Source organism: Panthera leo, chromosome B2 (assembly GCF_018350215.1).
Source record: "Panthera leo isolate Ple1 chromosome B2, P.leo_Ple1_pat1.1, whole genome shotgun sequence".
NCBI classification, from domain to species: domain Eukaryota; kingdom Metazoa; phylum Chordata; class Mammalia; order Carnivora; family Felidae; genus Panthera; species Panthera leo.
The window spans coordinates 97,845,797-97,857,833 of NC_056683.1; the positions used below are offsets into that span (position 1 = coordinate 97,845,797).

At 34.6% G+C, this 12,037-nt stretch overlaps 1 protein-coding gene across 6 annotated transcripts in view; it reads left to right on the forward strand.

Annotated features, from left to right (window-relative positions):
- CEP57L1 (centrosomal protein 57 like 1) overlaps window positions 1–12,037 on the forward strand; it is a 75,262-nt gene that overhangs the window by 54,510 nt on the left and 8,715 nt on the right. For all 6 annotated transcript variants that reach the window (XM_042939521.1, XM_042939524.1, XM_042939520.1 and 3 more), the window contains one exon: window positions 10,004–10,120. In XM_042939521.1, the coding sequence (XP_042795455.1) occupies window positions 10,004–10,120 (117 nt within the window). The remainder of the gene's footprint in view (window positions 1–10,003; window positions 10,121–12,037) is intronic.

Genomic DNA, 12,037 nt, shown 5'->3' on the forward strand with positions numbered 1-12,037 from the left:
ATTACACCATACACAAAAATAAATTCAAAATGGATTAAAGACCTAAATGTGAGACAGGAAACCATTAAAACCTAGAGGAGAACACAGGCAGTAACCTATTTGACATTGGCCATAGCAAACTTCTTTCTAGATATATCTCCTGAGGCAAGGGAGACAAAAGCAAAATAAACTATTGGGACTTCAACAAAATAAAAAGATCTGCCCAATGAAGGAAACAATCAACAAAATTAAAACGGAGCCTACAGAATGGGAGAAGATATTTGTCAATGACATATCTGATAAAGGGTTAGTATCCAAAATATACAAAGAATTTATAAAACACAACACTACAAAAATGAATAATCCAATTAAAAAATGGATAGAAGACATGAATAGACATTATGTCAGAGAAGATATCCAGATGGCCAACAGACATGTGAAAAGATGTTCAACATCACTGATCATCAGGGATATACAAATCAAAACTACAACGAGATATCACCTCACATCTGTCAGAATGATTAAAATCAACAACACAAGAAACGTGTTGGCGAGGATGTGGAAAAAGGGGAACCCTCTTACACTGTTGGTGGGAATGCAAACTGGTGTAACCACCGTGGAAAATAGTATGGGGTCTCCTCAAAAAGTTAAAAATAGAAATACTCTACGATCTAGCAATTGCACTACTAGGTACTGAACCAAAGAATACAAAAATACTAATTCAAAGGGATACATGCACCCTATGTTTATAGCAGCGTTATGTACAATAGCCAAAGTATAGAAAAAGTTCAAGTGTCCCTTGACTGAAAAATGGACGAAGAAGATTTGGGTGTTTGTGTGTCTATATATATAATGAGATATTACTTGGCCATAAAAAAGAATGAAATCTTGCCATTTGTAATGATATGGATGGAGCTACAGAGTATAATGCTAAGCAAAGTAAGTCAGAGAAAGACAAATACCATATGATTTTACTCATCTGTGGAATTTAAGATACAAAACCAATGAGCAAAGGAGGGAAAAGAGAGATACTAATCAAGAAAAAGACTCTAAACTGTAGAGAAAACTGATGGTTACCAGAAGAGAGGTGGGTGGGGAGATGGGTCAAGTGGTGAGAATTAAGGAGTGCACTTGTTGTGATGAGTACTGGGTGTTATATGGAACTACTGAGTCACTATATTGTACATCTGAAACTAGCATACTGTATATTAACTAATTGGAATTTAAATAAATTATACTTAAAGGAAAAAAGACACTATGAAAAGAAATAACATACATAACAGACTATATAAGCACTCTTACAAGTTAGCTCCAACTGGGTGCTGGCTCTGAAAGACAAAAACATAGACTTTAAAATAATTATACTTGCTATGATCGAGGAGATAAAAGATGATTGACATTTTCAACAAAGCATTGAAAACCATAAAATGACAGAGCAGATTTGAGAAAGAACCAAATAAAAATTATGGAACTGAAAATTATGGTATCTGAAATTTGAACTGAATGGATGGATCCAGCAGTAGATTGGAAGAGATAATCAGTGAATGGGAAGGCAAAATCATCCAGATCAGCAAAGAGACAAAATGAAAGTAAATTCAGAAAATAGATCAAGAGGCATAAGTTAGAGTGTGAAGGTCAAACTTATGTGTAATTAGAGTTCCAAAAGGAAAGGAGAGAGAATGGGACATAAGCAATATTTGAAGAGATAGTGATAGAATTTTCCAAAAAGGGATTTTAAAAAAATCACACCACAGATTCAAGAAAACCAAACCTATAAAACCTATAAAGCTAAATCAGGAATAATAAAAATAAAAAGAAATATATACCTAGACACCTCATAATGAATAATAGGCATAAAATCCTAAAAGCCGCTGGGGGATAAAAGATTACATTCAAAGGGACAATTAAAGTGACATCTGACTTCTCAACTGAAAGTACTGAATTCAGAAGACAATGGACTGGTATAGTTAACTATTAAAAAGAAAATACCTGTCAACCTAGTATCCTAAACCTGGGGGAAATATTCTTTAGAAATAAAGATGAAATAAAGACATTTAAAGACTAACAGAGACCGAGATCATTAGAATGGAGATCCATTCTAAAGGAAACACTAAAGGCCATTATTCAGACAGAAGGATAATTATCTTAGATGGAAGGTCAGAGATGAGGAACAAAAGAAGAGCAACAAAGATTGTGCGTGCCTGTGTGTGTGTATGAATAAATCTAAATGAATATTGCATACAAGCAATTATAATGTTTTATGTGGCTTAAAGTTATATAAAAGATTAAAATTAATGAGAACGATAGTTTATAAATTAGGAAGGAGTAAATGTAGTTTAAAGTGTTGTAAGGTTTGGGGCAACTGGCTGGCTCAGTTGGAAGAGCATGCAGCTCTTGATCTCAGGATTGTGAGTTCAAGCCCTATGTTGGGTATAGAGATTACTTAAAAATAAATTAAAGACTAAAATATAATATTAAGTGTTGTAAGGTTTTTGCATTGTTATGGAATGGTTAACATTTCCAATCAATACTGTATTTTAATGGGTCAAGTATTTAATATTTTTCAAGGAACTATAAAAGTTGACTCCAAAATTTAAAAAGTAAAGATCCTAGAATAGCCCAAATATTTTGAAGAGTAAGGTGAGGTCTTGCTCTACTACATGTTGAAACACATTGTAATGCTATCAAAATTTACATATTTGTATGGATGGATAGCCAGAATAAAGGAATAGAATAAACTCAGGGACAGACTCACTTACATGGAAATTATATACAACAAGGGTGCCATTGCAGATCATTGGAGAAAAGATAGACTGCAATAAATGGTTTTGGGAAAATTGATTAGCTACGTGAGAAAAAAAATGAAATTGGATGCCAGCCTTACATTATACACAAAAATCAATTCCAGATGGATTTAAGATTTACATGAAATCTTTGTAATTTTTAGAAGCAAATGCAGAACAATGTCTTGATGACTTAAGAATGGAGAAGGATTTCTTAAACAAGACAAAAAAGTAACTAAACAGCAGAAAAATGGGCACAGTATAGGAAAAAGGAAATCACAAATGGTCATACATTTATAAAAGAGTTATCATTCTCATTAGTAACTAGGAAAATGCAAATTAAAACCACAAGATACTATTGCACATCCACCAGATTGGAAAAAATGTAAAAGTCTGACAATTCTGAGTTGTGTAAATAAGGGTACAGCAACCAGAGGAGCAACCACTTGATGAACTTCACTTATTTTATCTTCTAAAATAATCTCAAAATTCCTATTGTAGCTAAGTATTGTTGATCAGTGACTTTTAACAGTTTTAAATGTTTTTATTGAGTTATAATTTACATATAAAATGCACAGATCTGATAAATAAGTACATAATCCACAGCCCTATCAGACAATAGAAATTCTCTCATATCTCTGTCAAGATATTTCCTCCTTTCTCCCACCTACCAACAAGACAACTACTATGCTGATTTATTCTACCTGAGAGTTTTTGCCTGTCTCAGAATTTCATATAATTGGATCATAGGAAATGTACTGTCTTGTTTAGCATAAAGTTTTTTATTAATCCATGTTGTCTGTATCAATAGCTTTTGCTTTTTATTGCTTATAGAATTTATTACATACATATAAGCATGATTTGCTTATTTGTTTTTGGTTTTTTTTTAACGTTTATTTTATTTTTGAGACAGAGAGAGACAGAGCATGAACGGGGGAGGGGCAGAGAGAGAGGGAGACACAGAATCGGAAGCAGGCTCCAGGCTCCGAGCTATCAGCCCAGAGCCCGACGCAGGGCTCGAACTCACGGACCGTGAGATCGTGACCTGAGCTGAAGTCGGACGCTTAACGGACTGAGCCACCCAGGCGCCCCTGTTTTTGTTTTGTTTTTAATTTACTATTATTATTTTTAATTTACATTCAAGTTAGCATATAGTGCAACAATGATTTCAGGAGTAGATTCCTTAATGTCCCTTACCCATTTAGCCCATCCCCCCTCCCACAACCCCTCCAGCAACTTTCTGTTTGTTCTCTATATTTAAGAGTCTCTTATGGTTTGTCCCCCTCCCTGTTCTTACACTATTTTTTTTAGCTTTATTTTTAAAATTTACATTCAAACTAGCATGTAGTACAACGATGATTTCAGGAGTAGATTCCTCAATGCCCCTTACCCATTTACCCATCCCCCCTCCCACAACCCCTCCAGTAACCCTCTGTTTGTTCTCCATTTTTAAGAGTCTCTTATGTTTTTATCCCTCCCTGTTTTTATACTATTTTTGCTTTCCTTCCCTTATGTTCATCTGTTTTGTATCTTAAAGTCCTCATATGAGTGAAGTCATGTATTTGTCTTTCTCTGACGAATTTTGCTTAGCATAATACCCTCTAGTTCCATCCACGTAATTGCAAACGGCAAGATTTCATTCTTTTTGATTGCCGAGTAATACTCCATTGTGTGTGTGTGTATACCACATCTTCTTTATCCATTCATCCATCGATGGGCATTTGGGCTCTTTCCATACTTTGGCTATTGTTAATAGTGCTCCTATAAACATTGGGGTGCATGTGCCCCTTCAAAACAGCACACCTGTATCCCTTGGATAAATACCTAGTAGTGCAATTGCTGGGCCGTAGGGTAGTTCCATTTCTAATTTTTTGAGGAAACTCCATACTGTTTTCCAGAGGGGCTGCACCAGTTTGCTTTCCCACCAGCAGTGTAAAAGGATTCTCCTTTCTCTGCATCCTCGCCAACATCTGTTGTTGCCTGAGTTGTTAATGTTAGCCATTCTGACCAGTGTGAGGTGGTATCTCATTGTGGTTTTGATTTGTATTTCCCTGGTGATGAGTGATGTTGAGCATTTTTTCACGTGTCTGTTAGCCATCAGGATGTCTTCTTTGGCGAAGTGTCTATTCATGTCTTTTGCCCATTTCTTCACTGGATTATTTGTGGGGGGTTTTTGGGTGTTGAGTTTGATAAGTTCTTTATAGATTTTGGATACTCACCCTTTATCTGATATGTCATTTGCAAATATCTTCTCCCATTCCATCAGTTGCCTTTTAGTTCTGCTGCTTATTTCCTTTGCTGTGCAGAAGCTTTTTATTTTGATGAGGGAGATCCCAATAGTTCTTTTTTGCTTTTGTTTCCCTTGCCTCTGGAGACGTGTTGAGTAAGAAGTTGCTGCGGCCAAGGCCAAAGAGGTTTTTGCCTGCTTTCTCCTTGAGGATTTTGATGGCTTCCTGTCTTACTTTTAGATCTATCATTAATTTTAAGCTTATTTTTCTGTATGGTGTAAGAAAGTGGTCCAGGTTCATTTTTCTGCATGTTGCTATCCAGTTTTCCCAGCACCATTTGCTGAAGAGACTGTCTTTATTCTATTGGATATTCTTTCCTGCTTTGTCAGAGATTAGTTGGCCATATGTTTGTGGGTCCATTTCTGGGTTCTGTATTCTGTTCCATTGATCTGAGTGTCTGTTTTTGTGCCAGCACCATACTGTCTTGATGATTACAGCTTTGTAATACATCTTGAAGTCTGGGATTGTGATGCTTCCGGCTTTGGTTTTCTTTTTCAGGATTGCTTTGGCTATTCGGGGTCTTTTCTGGTTCCATACAAATTTTAGGATTGTTTGTTCTAGCTCTGTGGAGAATGCTGGTGTTATTTGGGTAGGGATTGCTATTTGTTTTTATTTTGATTGACATCTGGCTTGTTTTCTGTTTGGGGATAGGATGAATAAAGCTATTATGAATATTCTTGTACAAATCTTTTGTGGATGTATGTTTTATTTCTTTTGGGTAAATATCTAGTAATAAAATTGTGATGCCACAGGTAGGTGCATGTTTAACTTTATAAGAAACTTCTAAACTGTTTTCCAAAATATTTTTCTTTAGAAGTTATTAGTTTGCATTTTTCTGTGTGCTCCATCTGGAATTTTTGTATGCCGAGAGAAAATGTTGAAGGTTACATTTCTTTTCATGTAGATGTCCAGTTGTTCCAGCACCATTCGTTACAATACTATCCTTTCTCCCATTGAATTGTATTGGCAGCTTTGTGTATGGTTGATTGACTATATAGATAAAGTCTGTTTCTGGGACCCTGTATACCATGTAGCTGTAAAATAAGTCTTGAAATCAAGTAATGCAAATCTTCCCACTTTGTTCTTTTTGAAGATTATTGTGGTTATTATAGATCCTTTGCACTTCTATAAACATTTTATATTCAGTGTGGCATTTTCTAAAAAATAAGTCTTCTGGGATTTTGTCTGTGGTCTTGTTAAATCTTGAGATCATTTGGAGGAAAATTGACATCTCAAAAATATCTAATCTTTCAATCTATGAGCATGATGTAATTCTCCGTTTATTTCAGTCTTTACTTTCTCTTTGTTGTGGTTTGTAGTTTTTAATGAGGTCTTACACATCTTTTGTTAAATTTATCTCTAAGAATTTAATGTTTTCTTAATGCTATGATGAACAGTATCATTTCCTCCCATTTTTCTATTGCTAGTAAAATTGATATTTGTGTGACTTTGCATCCTATATAGTCTTGCTAATTTGTTTGTTCCAGTAGTTTTCAATTTTTTAGGGATTTTCAGTATACATAATCCTATCATCTGTGGATAAAAACAGTTTTATTTCTTCTTTTCCAATCTTTATGGCTTTTATTTCCTTTTTTCACCTTACTGCACTGGCTATTACAGCTAATACACTTTTAAGTAGAAGTAGTAAAGACTGTCATCCTTGCTTTGTTTCTGATCTTTGGGGAAAGATGCCAGTGTTTCACTGTTAATTATGATATTATCTATAGGTTATTTGTAGCTCTCCCTTATGAAGTTGTGGAAATTACCTTCTGTTCTTAGTTTGCTGAAAGTTTTTGTCATGAATGAGTATTGAATTTTGTTAATTGCTTTTTCTGCATGTCATCAGATGGGTCATATGATTTTTCTCCTTTATTCTGTTAATATGGTAAGTTACATTATTTGATTTTCAAATGTTAATCGATGTTGCATTCTTGGTATGGACCCCAACTGATTTTGATACATTATTCTTTTTCTATATTGCTTGATTCAGTTTGCTAAATTTTTGCCTAAGTATTTTTGTGACTGTATCTTTGAAGGATCTTTGTAATTTTCTCATAATGTCTGTCTAGTTCTGGTGTCATGGTTTTGTTGCCCTTGTAAAATTACTTGGAAAGATCTCTTGTTCTGTTTCCTGAAAGACCTTGTATAAGACTAGTGTTATTTCTTCCTTAAGTGTTTGATAGAATTAAAATTTGGTAGAAGCCATCTGGATCTGGAGTATTCTTGTGGACAGTTTTTAAATTATGAATTCAATTTATTTACCAGATATAGGGCTACTTGGATTTTCTGTTTCTTTTTGTGTCTTTAGAGATGTCTCTTCTTTCATTTCTGATATTACTAATTTATAATTTTACTCTTTTAAAAATTATCCATCTACCTATCACTTCTATAAATTTTATTGATTTTTTTCAAAAAAGCAACATTTTTTTTTGAGAAAGCATCTTTTTTTCATTTCTTTTTTTTCCTTTTTGTTAATTTAAGTTCCAGTTAGTTAACATACAGTGTAGTATTGATTTCAAGAGTAGAATTTAGTGATTCATTACTTACATATAACACCCACTGCTCATCTCAACAAGTGCCCTCCTTAATGCCCATCACCCATTTAGCCCACCCCCCTCCAGCAACCTTCAGTTTGTCCTATGTATTTAAGAGTCTAATGGTTTGCCTCCCTCTCTGTTTTTATCTTCTTTTTCCTTTTCCTTCCCTTCCCCTATATCTGTTGCAAACTTTTTATTTATAACTTTTATTTATACTAAACTTTTATTTAAGCTTTTATTTATAACTAAAATAGCTTTTTATTTATAGTTTTTTTGTTATTTCCTACATAATTGATTTCCATTTTATTATTTCCTTCCTTATTGATTTTAAAACTTTTATTCTTTCTCTTAAATGTTGCCGTTTTATGATGAAAGCTACTGAGTTCACTCTTAACCGCTTTACTTGCCTCCCACAGAGTTTGATGTTTTGTTTTGTTTTGTTAATTTTAGAGAGAGAGCAAGACAGAGAAAGGGGAGGAAGGGTGGGTGGAGAGAGAGAGAGAGAGAGAGAGAGAGAGAGAGAGAGAGAGAGAATCTTAGGCAGGCTCAGAGCGGAGCCCAATGCAGGGCTTGATCCCTCAACCCTCGGATCATGACCTGAGCCGAAATCACGAGTAGATCACTCAACCAGCTGAGCCACCCAGGCACCCCAGATGTTTTGTGTTTTTCTTGTCATTCAGCTAAAAAATATTTTCTAACTTCTCTAGTGATTTCTTTTTAAATTTTATTGACTTCTCTTCCTCCTGATACTTCTCTCCTCTTTGTAGTAGCTGTTGTACAAGTTAAAATATGTGTTTTTAACTAAACCAGTTGGCCAAGAATTAGTATTAAAACATTTCAATATGATTACAATCCTTACTACAGTGTGCTTCCACTTGTCCCCTTTGTGCTACAGTTTTCATAATTTTATTTCTGTATGTGTTATAAAACTCACGCTACATCATTATTATTTTTGCTTTAAAAGGTTGTCCTTTAAAGAAAATTTAAAGAAATAAGATGGAATACGTATCTATTCACATTTTTACCATTTCCAATGTTTTCTTTCTTTGTGTAGATATGATCTTATGTCTGGTGTCATTTCCTTCAGTCCAAAGTACATCCTTTAAAAGTATGCTGAGAATTCTCTTAGCATATATTTTTCTGGACAAGTCCTTCCTTCACTATTATTGGTGAAGGATATTTTCACTGGATATAAAATTCTAGTTGGCAGCTTTTGTTCTCTCAGCACATTAAAATGTGATCTCAATTGTCTTCTGAATTTCATAGTTTCTAATGAGAATTTTTATCTTCATCCTCTGTGCATAATGAATCATCACTTCTCAGACTGCTTCTAAGGTTTTCCCTTTATCACTGGTTTTTAGTAATTTGATGATGATGTGCCCAAATATGGTTTTCTTTGTACTTACTCTGCTTGGGTTTTTTAATTTGTTATTATTATTCTTGGATCTGTCCAGTAATATTTTTCATCAAATTTGGAAAATTTTGGGGGCTCCTGGGTGGCTCAGTTGGTTAAGCATCCAACTTTGGCTCAGGTCACGATCTCACAGTCTGTGAGTTCCAGCCCTGCGTCAGGCTCTGTGCTGACAGCTCAGAGCCTGGACCCTGCTTCAGATTCTGTGTCTCCCTCTCTCTCTGCCCCCCCCTCCCATCTCACACTCTGTCTCTTTCTCTCTCAAAAATAAACATTTTAAAAAATGATAAATTTTTAGCCATTATCATAACTTCAAATAATTATTTTTGCCTGAATAATTCTTCTCTCCTTCTCTCCCTCTGTAATGCCAGTTGAATATTAGACCACAGGTCACTGAGACTGTTTATTGCTTGTTTCAGTTTTTTGTTTTTTAATATTCTTTATTCTTTAGAGCAGTGTTAAGTTTATAGAAAATTGAGCAGCCAGTATAGAAAGTTTTCATATACCCCCTGCCTCCTCACAGTTGCCCCTATTATTAGTACCTTTCATTAGTGTGATAATAAATAACCATTACAAAACAATGTATAGATGTGAAAATATATGTATAACTTTCCTTTTCTCCAGTTTCTCTATATACTTTATTTCTCTGATAGCTGATTTTCTGTGTTATAATTAAAAGATATATCAATGTGTAGGTTTGGTCACCCTACAAATAACAGTTTATTTAATATATGTTTCACTGATGATGTTTTCCTTAGTAGAAATGTCATATTAACATACATAGAAGAGTTTGTTTCATTGATGCTAATATAGCTCATTTTTTAATATTATGTTTGTTTTTTAAAAGTATTTTTATTTTTCTGTTTTTTACTCATAAGCACCTATGTACATGTATATACATGTTTCTTATGACAGATTTATTGTGCTTTAATTCTCAGAAGTTGTATTATTCTTGAGCCATTGGCATTACTTGCCAAATTCAGGTTTTGTTTTTATCCTTTCCAGGCCCAGCTTCAAAGGGAAAAAGAGCAAGATCATATGAAGCTGCAAGCAAAACTTGAAAAGCTTGATGTCTTAGAAAAAGAATGTTTTAAACTTACAGCAACTCAGAAAACTGCTGAGGTAAGCTTCCATTTGTTTCTTTGAAGTGATGATGCCAGGAATAAATCTTTAGTATTAAGCATTATTGGCCTTATGTGTGAATATACAGTAAATCTGATTTATAAAACTTCTTTAACAGCTCTTAGTAATCCAGATATGATTTTCTGCCTGTGGAGATAAAAAGTTAATGCATTCTGTCATGGCATGAATGAGCTTGCCTTTTGATGTAAAATTGTAATTTGGGCTTCTTCTGAAATGGCAGAACATTTTCATTAGTCAGATAATTTGCCTAAAGGATATTGAAAAGATTGACTTTCACCACTTACAGTCAAGTCTATCCTATATCCCATCCTGAAATGCCCTCTCCTTTCTCCACCCAAATTTTCTTCATTTCATAAGACCTTCTTCAGGTCCTGCTTGAGTTCTCCAATTCTCAGGAAGCTCTCCCTTTGAAATAGTACTGTCTTCACACTCTGAACCATAGCATGGATATAAGATGAAATACATATGTATATTATATATAAAATACATATATATATATATATGAGTGTGTATATAATCTGAGTCAAATTATATTCATTGTTTTGTTGTTTAATTGTTTCATGCATATTACTTTTATTTCCTTACATACAGTGTAAACTGTTAAATAACAAGGAACATATCTTATGCTTTTTTCATATTTTAAAAATTTAGTTATAACTGAAAAAAACATTATATTAGTTTCAGCATACATTGTCACAAAATTGTTTTTCTTTTTTTTTTTAAGGTTTTATTTAAACTTCAGTTAGTTAACATACAGTGTAATATTAGTTTCAGGTATACAATATAGTGATTCTGCAGTTCCATACATCAGCTGGTACTCATCACAACAAATGTATTCCTTAATCTCCATCACCTCCATCCCTCCCCCCATCTCCCTTCTGCTAACCATCAGTTTGTTCTCTATAGTTAAGAGTCTTTTTTTTTTTTAATTTGTTTTATTTATTTTTTTAGAGAGAGAGAGAGTGCTAGCAGGGGAGGGGGTCAAAGAGAAAGGGAGAGAATCTTAAGCAGGCTCCATGCTCAGCTCGGAGCTTGTTATGGGGCTCGATCCCACAACCCTGATATCACAACCTGAGCCAAAACCAAGAGTCGGGCGCTCAACCGACTGAGCCACCCAGGCTCCCCAAGAGCCTATTTTTTACTTTATCTCTCTTTTTTTTTGTTGTTCATTTGTTTTATTTATTTATTTTTTAAAAATGTTTATTTATTTTGAAAGAGAGAGAGCAGGGGTGGGGCAGAGAGAGAGAATCTCAAGCAGGTTCCACACTGTCAATGCAGAGCCTGACGCGGGGTTCATCTCACAAACCGTAATATCATGACCTAAGCCGAAATCAAGAGTTGGACGCTTACCCAACTGAGCCACCCAGGCACCCGTTTTATTCCTTTAATTCCACATATGAGTGAAATCATACGGTATTTGTCCTTCTCTTTTTTCACTTAGCATTATACTCTCTAGCTCCATCCACATCATTGCGAATGGCAAGATTTCATTCTTTTTTATGGTTGAGTAATATTCCTGTGTCTGTGTGTGTGTGTGTGTGTGTGTGTGTGTGTGTGTGTGTTTGTGTATATACACATGCCACATCTTCTTTATCCATTCATCAGTCGTGAACCCTTGGGCTGTTTCCATAATTTGGCTGTTATAGTAATGCTGCTATAAACATAGGGGTGCACGTGTCCCTTTGAATTAATATTTTTGTATTCTTTGGTTAGATACCTAATAATGCAATTTCTGGGTAGTTCAATTTTTAACTTTTTTTTTTTTAATTTTTTAATGTTTATTTTTGAGAGAGAAAGTGACAAAATGCGAGCAGGGGAGAGGCAGAGAGTGAGAGAGACACAGAATCCAAAGCAGGCTCCAAGCTCTGAGCAGTCAGCACAGAGCCCTACTTGTGG